General features: G+C 30.9%; 2 protein-coding genes across 9 annotated transcripts; both read left to right on the forward strand.

Annotated features, from left to right (window-relative positions):
- Window positions 1-590: 590 nt before the first annotated feature.
- LOC133037429 (phenylacetaldehyde synthase-like) lies at window positions 591-2,789 on the forward strand. The gene has a single exon (XM_061114717.1). The coding sequence runs from the start codon at window positions 685-687 to the stop codon at window positions 2,296-2,298; it is 1,614 nt and encodes a 537-aa protein (XP_060970700.1). The 5' UTR covers window positions 591-684; the 3' UTR covers window positions 2,299-2,789.
- Window positions 2,790-7,852: 5,063 nt separating this feature from the next.
- LOC133037434 (RNA polymerase II C-terminal domain phosphatase-like 4) lies at window positions 7,853-16,221 on the forward strand. 8 transcript variants are annotated; one of them, XM_061114729.1, is made up of 11 exons: window positions 7,853-8,006; window positions 8,741-8,959; window positions 11,796-12,115; window positions 13,503-13,663; window positions 13,834-13,919; window positions 14,109-14,224; window positions 14,350-14,530; window positions 14,679-14,968; window positions 15,066-15,251; window positions 15,337-15,375; window positions 15,618-16,221. In XM_061114729.1, exons 3-11 carry the CDS (start codon window positions 11,894-11,896, stop codon window positions 15,927-15,929), a joined length of 1,593 nt encoding a protein of 530 aa, XP_060970712.1. In that variant the 5' UTR covers window positions 7,853-8,006; window positions 8,741-8,959; window positions 11,796-11,893; the 3' UTR covers window positions 15,930-16,221. The 8 variants fall into 8 exon arrangements, with proteins under 8 accessions (XP_060970712.1, XP_060970716.1, XP_060970711.1 ...); XM_061114733.1 differs by lacking the exon at window positions 11,796-12,115; XM_061114728.1 differs by lacking the exon at window positions 8,741-8,959 and having other exon boundaries at window positions 7,871-8,006.
- Window positions 16,222-18,942: the final 2,721 nt, after the last annotated feature.

Below are 18,942 nucleotides of genomic sequence, written 5' to 3' on the forward strand. Positions count from 1 at the left end.
ATTAACTAAAAAAATTATAATAAAGAATTGTAATTATCACACTTCAAAATACAATTTTTTTTATATATATATATACAGTAGAATCTCTATCCAAGAATACACTTGGGACTAAGAAAATTATATTCTAATTGAGAGGTTATAACTATATAGAGGTACACTAGGAAAAAAAATTAAAACACCAATAAATATCAATGTAACAATAATAACATTATAATACTATATAATAATAGAATTATTTTTGAGTGAATATAATATTTATACATGTATTACAATTTAGAATAAAATTATTAATTCTACGTAAATAATTTTAAAAAATACTGTATATGTATATTTTTTATTAATATATAATTATTCTTATATAGAGGTATACTTTGTTAATACGGGACTTAAAAAATGTATAACTAATTACAATTTAGATGTTATTCTTATTTATAATTGGCCCAAATTGGGACTTGGTATTCTTAAATAGAGGTTCTACTGTATATATATATATAATAAGTTGTTTGTACCCAATTTTTTAATAAAAAAACAATAAATAAGACAACTTATATTATCACGCCAACATAATATACAACTTTTTAGGCTTATAATATATAATAGAAAGAAAACGAATGATCTCAGCCGTTCATTTTAATTTCAAAATATCTATAAATAGAAAGAAAACTTTCCTCTAATAATCCATACATGCATAATATTCAGTATACTAGTAAATATTATCTCATACTCATATATATCATATTCTCCAAAAACCCAAAAAAGATAATAATGAATAACCCTCTAAACTCCGAAGATCTAAGAAAACAAGGCCACATGGTAATCGATTTCATAGCCGATTACTACAAAAACATCGAAACATACCCAGTTCTAACCAAAGTCCAACCGGGTTACCTCCAAACCCGTTTACCCGAATCCGCTCCAACCGACCCCGAACCACTTAAAGCCATTCTCGATGATATAACCCGACACATAATCCCGGGTTTGACCCATTGGCAAAGTCCGACCCATTTCGCTCTATTCCCAAACACTGCCTCCACAGCCGGGTTTCTCGGCGAAATACTCGCCGCTGGCTTCAATGTCGTTGGACTCAACTGGGTCTCGTCTCCGGCAGCTACGGAGCTCGAAACTATACTCATGGATTGGCTCGGTGAAATGCTGAAACTCCCTCAGTCTTTTCTCTTCTCCGGCACTGGCGGCGGTGTGCTTCAGGGGACCACGTGTGAGGCTGTTATTTGTACGTTAGTGGCGGCGAGAGATCGGAAACTTGCCCAAATTGGAGGAGATAATATTGGGAAGCTTGTTGTTTATGGGTCGGATCAAACTCATAGTGCGTTTCAGAAAGCTTCGAAAATCGTCGGAATCTTGCCGGAGAATTGTCGCATTATAGAGACGAATAAAACGATGTCGTTTTCAATGTCGTCTAAGATTCTAAAACAGAAGATGTTTGCTGACGTGGAAGCTGGGTTAGTCCCGCTTTTCGTTTGCGCTACTGTGGGGACCACTGCAACCACAGCCGTCGATCCACTTGGAGCTATAGCTGACGTGGCAAAAAAATATGATGTTTGGGTCCACGTGGATGCTGCTTACGCGGGAAGCGCGTGTATTTGTCCTGAGTTTAGACACTTCATCGATGGAGTCGAGCGCGTGAACTCGTTCAGTTTCAACGCACACAAATGGCTTTTTACTACTCTAGACTGTTGTTGTCTTTGGGTGAAAGATCCTAAAGCGTTGACCAAGTCGTTGACTACAAGTCCTGAGTTTTTGAATAACAAAGCTACAGAGTCAAAGAAAGTGGTTGACTATAAAGACTGGCAGATCGCATTGAGCCGAAGATTTCGAGCCCTTAAGCTGTGGCTCGTACTTCGTAGCTACGGCGTAGAGGGGCTTCGAAATTTAATTCGAAGCCATGTGGAGATGGCTAAGCAGTTTGAAGCTCTTTTGGGCTCAGACGACAGGTTTGAGGTTGTCGTTTCGAGAAACTTTTCCTTAGTTTGCTTTAGAATTTCTCCCTTTGCTATTACTAAATTTAATCGTCAGAAGATTGGAAACGACGTCGTTCGTGGTGATGTTGTTATTAATGGTGATAAATATTTAAGGGAAACGTGCATAAATGAGGTGAACAAAGAGTTGTTGGAATCTATAAACGGGTCGGGTCGGATTTACTTGAGCCATTGTGTGGTGGGTGGGGTGTTTGTGCTCCGAATGGCTATTGGGTCAACGTTGACTGAGGAGTCTCATATTGTTAAGGCTTGGAAGGTGGTGAAAGAACATGCACACGTAATACTAGCTAATTATGTGTGATATTATATATAAATATAAATATATATATATAAGTAATTTGTGGTATAAATATTTAAGTTTAACTCTCGGTTCCAAATATATATTTAAGTTTAATTTTTGACGATAATAATATTTAAGTTATATTTTTAAAACTCTGTAGGTACATGACCGTAATTTATTATCCATGTCATTTTCTTATTAATATATTTAAACTATTTTTTTTTAAAAAAAAATAAAAATTTAATGACTTGGACAAATCACAGATTGCCATATGATAATTTACTTAATATTTAATAGTCATGTACCTACAGAAGTTCTAGAATTATAATTTTGATATTATTACTTACAAAAATTAAACTTAAGTATTTATTTGCAACTGAGAGTTAAACTTGACTTGAATATTTATACCGCAAATTATTCAATATATATTTATGATGAGTGTTTTAGGTACTAGTGATGCTTAATGCTATCATGAAATAGTATTGAATAATAAAAAGTATTGTTTTTTTTTTGGATTATTTTTTCACTTTTACACTTTAAAGTTTTTTTCTTTTTTTTGTATTTTTATAGAAATTCGCATAACAAATGACATAACAACCAATAGAGCAACCTTAATCGCAACTAAAATCCACATAGCAACCCGCATAAAAATTACCGGAGCAACCCAAACTGTAAATTTGAAAAAAATAAAATAAAATAAATGATATATAGGGTAATTCTATTTTTTTAAATATTGTGATTCAAATTTAAATATATTGCACGTATTTAAAAATATTTTTTTATTATTATTTTTTTAAACTTAATACTATTATATATATGTTCGCGTTTAATAATTTTAAACTTTATATTTATTTTTCTAAAATTTTTAAACTTTAAATATTATTTTTTTAAATATAAAATATTTTTTTTAAGTGGTTTTCTATAATTTATAAAAATTTAACATTATTGTTCTCATACATCTTGCTAACATCTTTGATCTAACTTAATTTGTTTAAAACTTTATATATTATTATTGATTTGGGGGCAAATATTTAAACAAAAAGTAATCCTCATGATGTAGACATAAATATTTGACACGTCGTAAGAAAGAAAACATTCATGAAGTTAAGTACGCGGCCCGAGTCATAACAGTCAAGTCTGGGCAGGGTCTCTAGTCTTGCGCCCAGTTTGACTTCGGGACTCCAAAATGAGTATTTGGATTCCGCCAAGTGGTTTCTAAGTTATCATCCTTCAGTATTTTGAATAAAAAAGTTAAGAAAAATTCAAATCTGAAACCTAAAAATTAAAAAAGGGTCGAAACGATTTTCTAGAAGTCAACCTTAGCGCCTAGAGAACTTAAGGCTTAGTGGGGGTTTATCTTTAGATCTTTAGAGAGAGAATGAGAGATAGAGATATGTTTTTTTTTTTTTTTAATTAAAATGGGTAGAATGAGTATGTTATAATAAATTAAAGATAAATTGGTATGAAATTATTTAAATTAGGAAACATTTTTAAATATGAAGTAAAGTTTTAAGCTTATTTAATAAAAATTTCCCAATTTAAATTAGTATTGGGGTTTGTGTTAGTGCTTCTTAGCATTATCCCAAGTATATTGGGCTTCTACCCACATTTACTACAAAAATTAAAAACAAACCAAAAGAGTACGACTTATGGAGAGAATAGAGAGTATTGTCTAATAATTGACTCTCTTAGTGCTTATGTTTCAGACATTTTAAATAAATATATACATAAAATAAAATAATAAATAAAATAAGATTGTTTTTTTTTTTTAATTTTAAATAAAATAGTAATTTCATTAAAATAAATGAACACCTTGAATACAAAAGATGTTAGAGTTCAGCAGTAGAAAAATCATAAATACTACAACTAGATTGATACCAAAAATATTTAACAATAATGTGCTACTCAATTTGCTGATCGTTTTATGCTAAATAAATTAATATTAAGAATGGTAGATAATAAGATTTGGCAAAATTGTTTTCTTAGTGCTTATGGTTTCTAATTAATTCATTTAACGTTTCTCTATAATATAACCATGGGTTCATTATGGGCCATAACACACTATAACAGAAAGAATTACAGATTATATTAAGGCCTCCTCATGATGAGAAATATATTAAAAAAAAAAAAACTTGTCACGTGTAAGTGTGAAGTAATATTATTATTAGTTTTATGAAACAAGAGTTCAATACTTTTGAAATGTATGGGTGAGCAGAGTGACTATTCATACACATGGGTCGTGTTCGTAACTCTTATGTATTGCAAACGAGGGATATTTATAAAATAGCCGATCCAATTTAACCCGCACGATTCAACCCAATCAAATCTGCAAAATGCGAATATCCGTACTTGTGCGGATTGGAAAATTCAAAATCTGCACTTATGCTGATTGGATGTTGATTGACATGTAAAAGTAACGAATCCAATCCACACATATTTATAACAAAATTAAAAAATTATATATACAAATAACATTTTAATATAAAGAAAATAGTAATTTAAAAGTCTAATACATATAATACAATTATATTGCAAAATTTAATAAATAAAATGTACATTCTATTCTTATATATATTTTTTTCTACATATAATTTAAAATAAAATTAAATATTTTTTTTACATATACAATTTTTTTTCTTGCTTTAAATTTTTAATTTGTTATTTTATTTATTTAATGTGTTGTTGGAGACATAAAATAACTATAATTTGTTTTATTTTGTTGCTAGTTATGTGAAAAAAAATATTTTTTTTTTCATAAATATTAAATAATTTAATATTAAAAAATAACCAATCTAAAATAACTGATCCAATCTGTACTTTTACGGATTGGATTGGATTGGATTTGAGCTACTGTGCGGGTTGGATTGGATCCAAAAAATAAAAGAGGAAATTACACTTAGTATGGGATTTTAAAAGTTCTTATGATAAATATGGTACATTTAAGTTTGGCCAATTTATATGGTATTTTTTATTTTTAGGTTTTTTTATGGTATTTGATATGCCATATATATATAATTAGGTTTCTAAATCCCATATTTAATGTTTTTATTTGTTTAGGAATTTTTATTTGTCATTGATGCCGGAAAAGTCACCGGAGTTTCTTTGCCGGTGCGGGAAAAGTCACGGAGTAGCGGTCGGTCTTAGGAAAATTCGTCGTAGTTCTTTGCCGGCGCCGGAAAATTCGTCGGAGTTGGCATTTTTGCCGGAAAATCACTGAAAAATCACCAAGAAACCGGTTTCTTGAAGTCTAAGAAACCGGTTTCTTAGTGATTTTTCCGTTGACAATGCCAATTCTGACGACTTTTCTGACACTAGCAGCTACTCCGGCGACTTTTCCGGCAGCGACAGTAAACTTCAGAAAAGTCATCAGAATTGGCATAGTCGCCGGAAAAATTACCAAGAAACTGGTTTCTGGTTTCTTGATGAAGAAACCAGTTTTTTGGTAATTTTTCCGGTAATTTTTCTAACGACAATGACAATTATGACGAATTTTCTAGCATTGGTAGCAACTCTGACGACTAATACACCGACATCTACTCTGGTGACTTTTTCAGTACCGACAGTAAACTCTGAGAAATTCGTCAAAATTGGCATTGTCACCGGAAAAATTATCGGACTAATCACCAAGAAACTGGTTTTTTTTCGGTTTCTTGATGAAGAAACCAGTTTCTTGGTAATTTTTTTTGTATTTTTTTTTTCTCTATTTGGTTGATTGATGAAACTGGTTTCAATTATTTTCAGTGTATATCATTTTTGTTTTGTTTTCATAATCTTTATTATTGTTGTGTAACAAAATTAGTTCCTTGATGAAGAAACCACTTTCTTGGTGAAGAAACCAGTTTCTTGATGAAAAAACCACTTTCTTGGTGATTTTTCTAATGATTTTGCTGGCAACAATGCCAATTCTGACGACTTTTTTACGCCGGCAATAACTCTGGCGATTTTTCCAACACCAGGAACTACTCCGGCAACTTTTTCGGCACCGACATCAAACTCCAGAATAGTCGTCGGACTTGGCATTGTCACCGGTAAAATTACCGGAAAAATCACCAAGAAACTAGTTTCTTGATGGAAACCGGTTTCTAACATCAAGAAACTAGTTTCTTGGTGATTTTTCCAGCGACAATGCTGATTCTGATGACTTTTTCGGCGCCGGCAGCAACTCCGGCGAATTTTCCGGCACCGGCGGCTACTCCGGCGACTTTTTAGGTGTGGGCAGTAAACTCCGATGACTTTTCCAGCACAAGTGACAACTTCGGCAATCACTATAGTATTATTTGTTTTATTTTTTTTAAAAAATAAATATGAAGAGAATTTTAATATTTTTTATGGTAATTTAATTAAGTTTTTATTTTTTATGAATTTTAAATTCAGATTTCTTTTTAATGTCTTATATGGTTTTTTTTTAGAAAAAAACCCATATTTTTAGTTTGATTGGTTAGATAATGCCATATTTAGTGGCATTTACTTTTTATGCCATATTTATCATAACTTTAATAATTTTTCCCATATTTTTGAAAATAGCCCAAAATAAAATCCGTACTTAGTACGGATTTGATATGTTGTTTGACCAAAAAAGTGCGAATTGGATCAAATGAACAACCTTATTATAAACGCATGTTAAATTCAAATCTAACCTGTTTATACCGAGCCAGCACCACATGAATGAACTTATTACACTAGATGTAGATATACAAACAGAATTTTGAATGATTTCAAAAAAAAAAATTAAATAAATGATGTACTTCCACAAACTTTGTTATTGATTGTAAAAAATAAAAATTATAGAAAATTATTTTATAAAAGATTTTAGACTCATATCTATTCACATGTGAATTCAAAAAATTATCATTGTCATAGCAATGTTCCTTGAAATAGATAAAGTCTAAGCACTCAATGTTGTTTTCATAAGATTCGTACAAATGCAATTAAAAAATCCAATAAAAAAAATAATCATACTTTGTGAAAAATATTTAAAATTCTGTGTGGTAGTAAAAAAAGTAACAGAATATGCTATTTTTAGCAGTTTCTATAAAAAAATATTTTTGCTAATTAGTAATTAACTTTGACATGTACTAAATCGTGCTCCTGAACTTTTTTAACTGTTAAAAATTTCTCCTGAACTATTGAGATTGTTAAATTTAAAGACTTTTGTCTAATTTTAATGAAAAAATTCTAACATAAAAGTTTAAGGGGCATGATTTAGTACATATCAAAGTTTGAGGGGCATAATTTGGTAGATATTAAAATTTGAGGAGCATGGTTTAGTATATGAAATAGTAAAATTGAATGAAATTAGACAAAAGTCCTTAACTTTAACAATCTCAATAGTTCGGGGAGAATTTTTAACGGCAAAAAAAGTTCAAGGGCACGATTTACTACATGTCAAAATTCAGGGTGAAAAATTACTAATTAACCAAATATTTATAAAGAAAAACGTGGGTAGTTTTGATAAAAAGCGGGTATGTTGGTATTTTTCAGTTAACCCAACATGTTAAGCCCAAGCCCAAACCAAAGCCCAAACCCAAGCCCAATCATAAATCAAATGGCACAACTTTTTGGCTGTCTCTCTCTTTCTCTATCAGCCATTTTGGCTTTCTTCGGTTCTGTCACTGAACTCAATCAGCGCTACCCTAGAAATTTTATCAAACTTAGATCGGAGATTGGAGAGGAGGAATTCCGTTTCACTCATTGGCCGCTGGAAAAAACAATTGCTTCGCTTAAATCAGGTACTTTACTTAAGGTTTTGTCTGGTTATTTTGAGTTTTATCTAGTGATTCTCTCTATTTTGTATAGCGTTCTACATTGACATTCTATAGGGATTTGATTTAGCTATTATCCGATTGTTTAATTACAGTTAGGTTTGTCGTAATTAGTTTATAATGTTTAGTTCCGAGATTTAGAAATTGTGTATATTGTTACCATTTGAAACGTTATAATATGATATCTGTTAGTATTGAATCATACCAGATTTTGTTGGATGGAAAGATTTGAAACGTAAGAAACTTTCATGATTCTCTGATTTTCTGGGTCAATAAAAAAATTTATGTTTCTTTCATGTGAATTAATCCCATTTGTATGGTATTTGTTCCTACATATATTTTTATTTTAGTACTGTGTTTAAGTTTTGAGTTTTGAGATAATTCTGTATCTTTGGTGTTGATGAAGTGTTTGGTGACATTGAGAAACTTCTCTTCAAATAAAATCTAATTTATGGTGTTTCTAGGCAATTTGAATTGTAATTGTTTTAAGTTTTTAACTACTCATAGTGACAAATAAGTTACCTGGGATAATGTTGTGTTGTTGATTGTAGACACAATTTTAATAGGAGAGCAAAATAGGCAATACTTCATTGAATAGTTACCAATGAATAACCTCTTTATGAATAAGTATCGTTTATTCATTTGCATAGTAATTGACATGTTTGTTAAAACTAACAGAATTTTTGAAATATTCTGTTTAGTGACAAGAGATTCTGTTAGATAGAGAAATCTAAAAGGCAAACACACTCCCAAAACAACGACTTTGAGCCTTCGTCTTCGTCATCTTCTTCTTCTCTCTTCTCAATCGATGCCCTTCTCTCTCATTCCCTCTCCTTGATCCGTACAACTTCGGTTTCCCTCATCCCTTTTCCTATTCATCGGCCATCTCTGTCATTGGTGGGTTCTCTTCTTCGTCTATGGTAAGTTGTTATATGTTACTTCATTAATTTCTTTTAATCATTGATAGTTTATGGATGATTGCTAATATGGAGAGGAAGTTTGTAGGCGGTTGATAGTTTATGGGTCTTGATTTGAATGTTGAAATCTCTTAATTGTTTATTCCCAGATTTGGGGTTTCTTATTTTTTAATTTATTTTGTGATTTTTTTTTTGGAAATTCAAACCATTTTATGTTGTTCTTTAACTGAGTAATTTCATTTTATAAGTTTGGTGATTGATAGTTTAATCATTGTTTACTTTTTCAGTCCATTTGAAACTCTCACACTGTTTACTAGAGTAGAGTGAGGAATTAAGAGAAGCCTTCCTCTCACAAATAAGTTTAAGGGTCTTCTTAATTCCTCACACTACTCTAGTAAACAAATGAGTAATCATTGTTTATTTTATTTAGAGTGTCATCGGCTCAAGTCCTTTCGTAGGCCAACTTTAATGATGAAACTTAAATTTGGTATTAAGCTTACACCAAAAGGGTATAATTTTAGCACTAAATTTATTTTCTATTCCAACCATAACACTAAAAATTACACTAAAAATACATTCTTTATTATTATATACATGTATAAATACAAATAATACATATAGATCCAAGAAACTTAATTATTCAACCATTTCTTAGTCTAAAAACTAAAGAAAATGGTGAAAAAGATCTTCATATATTCAAGTGAGGAAGTGAAGAAGATAAATAACTTTAAGTTGCGTGCATCGTCAATCGAGTGCGAAGGGAAAACTATAAGCTCGGATTTGGAGCATAGAGCTGAGGCCTAATGATAGAAGTTAGTTTGGTTTTTATAGTCCTTTAGTTTTGCCTTCTTGGAGCCTTGACAAGGCAGAAGAATGAAGATGATTGTTGAAGGTGGGGTTCTAGTGTGAAGGTTAGCTTAGCTGTTTAAGTCCTTCCGTTGAAAAGTAGAGCAACTTCTTGAAATCCGGGGTTCTGTGAATACTCTTTTGTGAAGTGTGTTTTGCTTACATAATTAAGTTTACATTTTTATATTAATAGACATCATATTTGCATATAAAACTAAAGAAAATAGTTTTACCTTTATAGGTTTAGGTATGCAGTCCGGTTGGATTATATATAGTGTAAAACCAAACTATTTGATGGTGGGTTAGCTTGCCTAACTCAGATTTGTTTCGAACTTTAAATGATCTCTACCTAAAAATCAGTTTCTAGGGTTTTTTTACTTAATGCCTCTTATATGTTTAAATTTATTACAAGAGTAGAAAATTTGTATATAAATTGTGATTTATATATCCTAGCTAAGTTACTTTATTAAATCTACTATTGCATAGAAATCGATATTGAGAAATTAAGTTATAATAAACCATATAAGATAGATAAAATTGAAATTAATAACCCTAAACTCTAATCATTAAAAAATTAATTGCTTTTATTGCTTTAGATTTTAATTTTTTTTCTTAATTTTTTATTGCCAAATAGAATGAGGAATTTAATTTATTAGTACTTAAGTACAATCCGTGTGGATCGACCTCACTCCTGTGAGTATATACTTGAAATCGATACGTATACTTGCGTTAAAAAAATCCATAACAATATCTATTAAATTATACCCTTCGAAGTTTCACATGTACCAAATTATGTTCTCTTAACTTTCATTCAAGTTAAGCTTTCCTTACTAAAATTGGAAAAATGTCCTTAAATCCAACAATCTCAATAGTTCAGGGAGATTTTTAACGATCTTAATAGTTTAGGGGCACAATTTGATACATGTCGAAATTTGGAAGCCAAAAAAAAATACATATCTAAAATATATAAATCTAAAGAAAAATTAGGGTTTCTCATTCTTAAATTTATAGCTATCGAAGGTTGTCTTTTTTCTCCGATCTTCCCTGGGCTTAGATGCAGTTTGGTTGGGATTGTGTTTTGCTACTGCTACTGCGACTGTGACATGATTTTGAGTGTTTTAGTCTTGTCAATGGGACATGATTTTGAGTGTTTTAGTTTGTTTGTATGACATAATTTTACGTGTTTTTGTTTGTATGACATACTTTTACGTGTTTTAGTATTGTCTATGTGACATAATTTTATTTTGTTTTGTTTCATTGTTGATTCTTTTTTGTTCTTCAATAGCTCGTCATTAAATTATTAGTAGTAGTTCGGATAATAACTAGTTTTTTGCGACTGGTGGGGTTGTTAGTAGTGCAGTTACGTTGCTTACACAATAGTTGAGTGCTCAAGCTATGAGGTTGAACCTATTGCAATAATTTCTATTGTTGTGTCTTCTGAGCGGGGGATGAAACAAAATATAAATACTCTTAAAGTTAACTATGATGCTACTATCTTTGTCATTTTATTTTATTTTATTTTTTTGTCAAACAATCTGAAAATTAGACGACTGATTATTTGATTAATTTTCTAATTCTAATCGTAATGGTATCACCAACATATAAGATACTCCTATTAAACTCGAAGCTATTATTTTAACTAATTACTTTTAATAAAATTCCATAATTTATTAACAAAAAATACTTCCATTCATTTAATTCAATCTCAGTCCTCCACGTGTCATATTAGGTATACTCTTATTAAAGTAAAAATTAGAAATTTAAGTCAAGTCAACTGACAAAACAAGTCTTTCCAATATTCCTATCACAATTCAAACAAAACCCCAATACGACACCGTTTAATAGCTTCCTAATCCTAACTACTTCTACTGAAAATCGAAAGTAAGGGTTTTTCAATTTCATTCGATATGTCGTTTTAACAAACCCTAACCCCCTTTTCCCTCTTCTCTTTCCCTTTTCTCAAATCACTCTCTTTCTCTCTCTCTCTACACAGTCCTAGAGAGAGAAAACAGGTACAGAAGGAGTGGTAGTAGTGGAGGACTGAGTGAGTAGTACATTTTTGGAGGAAGTTGTAGTCTGTAACAGAAGACAATGGACTCAGACGAAGGGAAGTTATTCATTGGTGGAATAGCATGGGACACGACGGAGGAGAAGCTCGCCGATTACTTTGGTCAGTATGGTGAAGTTACTCAAACTGTAATAATGCGTGATAAGACTACTGGTCGACCTAGGGGTTTCGCCTTTGTTGTTTTCTCTGATCCTTCTGTACTTGATAATGTTCTTAGCGAAAAACACACAATTGATGGTCGAGCTGTAAGTCACTCTCTTTCTCTCTCTTTCTATCAATAATTCAATTCTATTACTTGCATTGACTCGTTCTTTATTGTTGTTGCCATTAATTTGGAACTTTTGCTCTGTTTTATTGACTTGTCCTGTTTTTTTTTTTTGGGGATTTTTTGTTGTTGCCAATTATTGATATTCTGTCTTGTTTCGTGGTTTTGTCAATTGGGTTTTTCTTACTTTTTCTAATTTCTTTATTGGACCCCCCCAAAAAAACCAAACTTTCATTACTCTCCTAATTGTTCGATTAGGACAAGGTTTTTTCGTCCAATGTGTAGGTAATCAAGCTTTTTTTGTTTCAATTAATATGCATTGACTCTTGTTTTTCCTGCTGGCCAATTATTGGTATTCTGTGTCTCGTTTGATGGTATTGTCAATAGGGTTTTTTGCTAATTCCTTTATTGGCCCCCACAGAAATCAAACTTTTAATACTCTGGTAATCGTTTAGTTAGGTCAAGGTTGGTTCGTCCACTGTAGATAATCAAGCCTTTTTGTTTCAATTAATATGCATTGACTCTTGGTTTATTGAATTTTGATTTGATTATGCTTTTTATGGCTCTGTAATCTCTTGCTGGTTATGTTTGCTCGATATGATTTATGAACATAATGTTTTTGGTCTCCCTGGCTAATATCGTGCATGTGAAACTTATTATTTTATAAAGTCGATTTGTTGGATGTAATTACATTAAGATAGCCATTGTTTTTGGGAGAACTGATACACTTGACACTTCTTGTTTTAGCTATGACATGACATAATAAGGATGGCTTATCATAACATGCCATCCCCTGTTTAACTGTTTTTATTTTGGGTGCTTTAGAAGGCATTTGCCCTTATGTTGTATTTTATTTTAATAATAATAATCTTTTATAATGGGAATTAGCATTCCCGTGGGCCATGGATTGTCAGACTTAGCGGGACCTGACATCAAAACATAACAATACAATTTTGATGTCCTTTTGTGTTTTGGTTGATTTAGTTGATGAGATATTAATTACCTATAGAATTCATTGGAGATCTCACTGAGGTGAGTCCTGAACTGAGTTTGGTTTCTCACAATTTTATCTTAAGAGGGGAAAGTTGAACAACTTGAATGATAGATCTGCTATTGCTCTGAAGTATATTTTTGATGTCTTGTAACATTATATTCTTGTTATATGTATACCAACAAAGTCACTTTTTAGTGTAGGCTAATGATTAAGATATTGTCGTTATCTATACATAGTTTTTCTTTTTCTTTCCCGTGTATTATTTCTCTTCATGTGAGGAATTGTTATTAAAAATTTTCCTTTTGTTGTATTTCTTATTTTTGTGAATATCTCTATGATAGTAATGTCTTTTTGTTTTTAATTGTCAATTCAGATGAGTCTTGCCACTGATTCACCTGTCAATTCATCTAGTAGTGACGACTTTGCGTCGTTTCTTGATACTGCACTTGAGTCTAATTCTTCAGAGTCTTCACCAAAAGGAGAAATTGAGGAAGCGGAAGAGGAAGAGGAAGAGGAGGATATTGATGTGGAAAGGTGTAGTTGAAGTTTTCGTGTTTATGGTTTTCCTATTTCATTAAGGGTATCTAAAATTTTCAGTTATGGTGTTTGGATGATTTGTGCTCCTAAATACATATTATCTACTGCATATGATCGTCGACACACGTGTGGCGCCTTCTTATTTTATTTTTTAAACTAAACTTTAGGGTGAAACGGAGGAAGGTGGAGAAATTAGAAATCATTAAGGAAATTTGTGGGTCGACTTTGCAGGAATCTGAAGAACAAAAAATAGGTAATTTTCTTTTTCCATGCCAGTCTTTGATTCATTGCACGTGTTTTATCATTTGTGGCACTCATGATAATTTTATTCTGCTTCGTCTATAGATGGGCAATAACTCTTTGTGTATAATTAACTGTTCACATAGAATTTATTTATTAGTTTTAAATTTTTTTATGCACAAACCTGTGTTACTTTCCCCAGAGGATTCAGCAAAGATAGATGCATGCACACATCCTGGTTCTTTTGGAAATATGTGTATTCTTTGTGGTCAGAGGTTAGAGGAGGAGTCTGGTGTGACATTTGGTTACATTCACAAGGTATTCTTTCCTTGGGATATCTAGTTTGTGAAATTAAGAGTTTTCAAGCTAAAAGAATATTGCAATAGTGTCAGTTGGTGGGCTACAAAGTTTTGTGGTAAAAATATATGATTCTTTATGGGCAGGGATTAAGGCTTCAAAATGATGAAATTGTTCGATTACGAAGCACAGACATGAAGAACTTAATACGCCATAAAAAGCTGTGTTTGGTTCTTGATCTTGACCACACACTGCTAAATTCCACTCAACTTGTACATATGACATCAGAGGAGGAATACTTAAGAACCCAAGCAGCTACTCTTCATGGTATGAAATTATCAATAAACTATTTTGCACCCGACATATTGAGATTTTTTAGTTGTCTGTTTTTTTATGCAAAAGTATGTAGTTAAAATTATTTGTTGAACTCATGATAATATGTGGGCTATAAATCTCTTTTTCTTTGAATGCTTAGATGTCTCTGACGGGAGCATCTTCATGTTGGAGACTATGCATATGATGACGAAGTTAAGACCATACGTTCGGAGTTTTTTAAGGGAAGCAAGGAATATGTTTGAATTATATATATATACAATGGGAGACCGGCCTTATGCCTTAGCAATGGCCAAGCTGCTTGATCCTAAAAAAGAATATTTTGGCGATAGAATAATATCAAGGGATGATGGCACTGTGAAGCATCAAAAGGGTCTTGATGTGGTGCTAGGTCAAGAAAGTGCTGTCTTGATCCTTGATGATACAGAAAATGTAAGTACATGAATGGTTGATGATGCAAAGAATGTGAGTCAATAATATGTATTTTACTCGTTACTTTGCTTATGTTACATTTGTTTAACTGTTGCAGGCTTGGTCGAAGCACAAAGATAATTTAATACTTATGGAAAGATATCATTTCTTCAGATCAAGCTGCCAGCAATTTGGTTTCAATTGTAAGTCCCTCTCTGAGTTGAAGAGTGATGAAAGTGAGGTCGAAGGAGCTCTTGCGACAGTTCTCAATGTACTTAAACAAGTGCACAGTATGTTTTTCGATGTATGTTCCCCATCTTCTGGTTGCTTATGGAATAAGTTGTGATTGCCTATTATCTTTTATTTATTGATGGAAAATATTTTTGTAGGAATCGGGTGGAGATCCTATCGACAGAGATGTGAGGCAGGTAAATGGCATTTTCACTTTTTGTATGCTAGTTACCCTTGACCACTTTCTCTTTTTTATTTATTTTCTTAGCCTAGGATAGGTAAAATGTTTAGAAAATTGTCCCTCACTACTACCACCTGAAAATATCTGGTCTGTTCATTTTATGTTATTCTGTCCCAGCTTGAATTGTACAGATTTTTAAGTCCAATGTAGAGTTTATGAACTGATTTCTCATAATTTTTGGAACATGATCTTCTACAGGTGCTGAAAACTCTTCGGAAGGAAATCTTGAAGGGATGTAAAATTGTTTTTAGCCGAGTTTTTCCCACCAAATGTCAAGCTGAGAATCATCATCTCTGGAAGATGGCAGAGAATTTGGGTGCTACTTGTGTAACAGAACTCGATCCATCAGTGACTCATGTGGTCTCGACAGACGTTGGAACAGAGAAGTCTCGATGGGCTCAGAAAAAGAAAAAGCTTCTGGTTCATCCAAGGTGGATTGAAGCCTCAAATTATATGTGGCAAAAGCAATCTGAAGAGCTTTTTTCTATTAACCAAGTGAAAAACCAATGACATTCTTTGATTGCTCCTAACTCAGACTAGTTTATATGACCCTTTTTGAGATCATACTCTTGCACATGGTATAAGTAAGTTAACCTCTATCATCTTATTCAATCAGTACTGAAAAAATCCATTTTGACTATAGAAATATGAGTATCTCATTTTGTATATGTTTGGAGCTATTACTTATTACTAGGTATAGACTTTATTTTAGGTTGTTTTAACTGCTAAGTACTGGACCATGTATTGTAATGTAATATCTTATATTTCACATATACGAGTCAAGGTTCTTTTTAGCTTCTAATTTCATTTTGTTTTTATATTTTAGACTTGCAAAAGCTTTTCATTAGGGGCCTGAAATTGACCTTTGGATTGTTCTATATTATAAACTTGTAGATTGCAAGCTTTTCAAGTTCATTAACTTTTTGATGTGGTGAACAAAATTACTTATGAATTAACGATACAGTAATTTATAATTGACTGGGGAACTTTTTTGGACCGGGATAATTCATAATCTAATTAAAAGACATGTTTTGTTAAATCATGAGTTGTAAATTTTTTATAGCGAGTTATATGGGACAAAATTGTCTTTGAAAATTTAAATAACAAAGTTATAATATTTTTAAATAGCACTCCAGTTTGTTAAAGAATACTTTTCTTTTGTTGATAGCTGTCACCAAAGAAAGCAAATTTGAATAAATTTTTCTAATTGATATTCTATCTGAAGGAGCTTAATTAAGTATTACTAAGAGAGCTAAAGTTTCGATTTGGAATAATGAAATATTATTTGAAAACCAAAAAACAACACCAAAATATTAAGTATTAGAAAATACTATCGTTAAATTAAAATTAATAGGAAGCAAATAACATTTAAAACCGTAGCTTATAAAAGGCTATTAAGTTCATTAACTTTTGTACTAAAGATGATGAGAAATTGACCTGTTTTGTAGTATCTTTGGCTCAAATAAACTAATAAACTAGTGAAACCTCATTATAACTTCTTGTGTCAAAACAATTTCTTGCTTTAATTTCAATTTGAGTAATTTTATAGTTGTGATGTTTAAAGCTTATAATAGTCATAAACACTAACAATTTATGATTAAATGTTGACATAAAAAGTCTTACTGAGAAAGACAAAACTTATAACACTAATATAGTACATAATATAGTACTTTATATAATTACACTGAGAATTTATGATAAATGTTGACATTAGAAAAATTACAGTACTTTATTAATAGTAATTACAATATATATATAAAAAAATTATTTACATGGATTTCAACTATCCTTATGTACTTTTGGAAAAAAAAACAAAACATGCATGTAATAATATATAAGAATATTTAGTTGTGAAGTGCTAATTAAGCCCGTTAAATAAGTGCACACTCAAAAATACACAATTATATTTTTTTTAATTTATTTAATATGTTGTGTATTTCTAAGTTAGCACTTTACCATCAATAAAAAATAGGATCTCAATAAAATTATATAATAAAATATTTTTATGGTTATTTTTTGATTAAAATCATACTTATAATAATTACTTATATTTTGGGAGATATGCAACTGGCAGTGTATTTCGAAAAGAAAAAAGGAAAACTGAAAGAGACAGCAAACATCAATTTAATGCCAAAAAAGTCTTTATTTTTTCTTTACCTTATAGGCACTAGGTTAGGTGGTGGCATTAGTTTTGGCCCTACTATCTGCATAGTCTTAATTGCACTTTTTAAAATTTAGGGAGAGTTTTACCGTCAATTTTTTGTTACAATTTCTTAGTCAATTTTCATGCCCGAAAACACATGTCAGACTATTTTTATTCAAAATTTTCGGGGTGTTCGTTATACTTACAACATCATCTTTATAAATTTTTGAAAAAATTTGAATAATTTACAATGCCGAAAATACGTTTGAAGTTTTTTGAACGCTCGTGGTAAACTAGAATATCAGGAACTCTGTATTTGGTACTGTAAAACTATTCATAATTTTTTAAAAATTTACAAGGATGATACTGTAACTATAACGAACACCATGAAAAAAAAATTGAAAAAAAATATTTCGGCATGTGATTTCGGAGCTAGAGGTTGACTAAGAAGTTATAATAGGAAGTTGTATTTGGCATTATTCAAAATGTAATTTAAATTTTGTGATCCAATCTAGGGATGATAATTATATGTGAGGGTTCGGGTACTTGGCTTTAATAGGACGGGGCGAGAGTTGACTTTTAGGAGTGGGGGTATGGGTTTAAATATTCATACCCGAGTTGAAAATGAGATAGGAGCGGAAGAATAGATATCTGTCCTAAATCCGCCCCGATATGATGTATGTATATATTTAAATTATAAAATCATAAATACTACAATCTAAACAACTTCATGCTTTAGCCTTTTTTATTGATTATAATAATGTGACATTTTAATTTTTATGAAAATATATGCGGTGATGCATATTAATAATTATACTTAACTGCTTTAAAAAGTGACGCTTAACCATTTATTTTCAATCTATTTAAATAAAAAAAAAAGAGTGAGACATGGGGTGTGATTTTTAAATTTATTTAAATAAAAGAAAAAGTAAAACATGTCACTTTTATGACACATCCCATCAACCTTTTCATCAAAATAATAATTATTAAATTATCTCAAAAAATAATAATTATCAAATATTAAAAATAATAAATAATAACTTTTACATCCATTAAAATAAAAAATTAAATAAATAATTGAGCCCATGTCCCAATCAATCAAAAAAAAACAAAACAATAACATAAAATTGTTTGCAGCCAAAAAAAAAGAAAAAACAGTATAAAAGTTAATTTCAAAAAAAAAAAAAATAGTATAAAAGTTATTTTGGGCGTCTAACAGTAATGGGAAAAAACAGTAAACTGTTTAAATTTCCCTATGACAATGATAGCAGACCTAAATTAAAAGGGAAATTTACAAAAATACTGGAATTTGAAGTCACTTTTACAAAAATACTGTCACACGGAAAAGTTTACAAAAATACTGTGTTTTTACAAAATACT

Source organism: Cannabis sativa, chromosome 4, assembly GCF_029168945.1.
Source record: "Cannabis sativa cultivar Pink pepper isolate KNU-18-1 chromosome 4, ASM2916894v1, whole genome shotgun sequence".
NCBI lineage: Eukaryota > Viridiplantae > Streptophyta > Magnoliopsida > Rosales > Cannabaceae > Cannabis > Cannabis sativa.

Excerpts from the sequence above, each read along its gene's own strand:
- LOC133037434 (XM_061114729.1), top strand. The coding sequence starts at position 11,894 with ATGGACTCAGACGAAGGGAAGTTATTCATTGGTGGAATAGCATGGGAC. Across the intron at positions 15,252-15,336 it reads TGCACAGTATGTTTTTCGAT|GAATCGGGTGGAGATCCTAT; the intron begins GTATGTTCCCCA and ends ATATTTTTGTAG. Across the intron at positions 15,376-15,617 it reads TCGACAGAGATGTGAGGCAG|GTGCTGAAAACTCTTCGGAA; the intron begins GTAAATGGCATT and ends GATCTTCTACAG.
- LOC133037429 (XM_061114717.1), top strand. The coding sequence starts at position 685 with ATGCATAATATTCAGTATACTAGTAAATATTATCTCATACTCATATAT.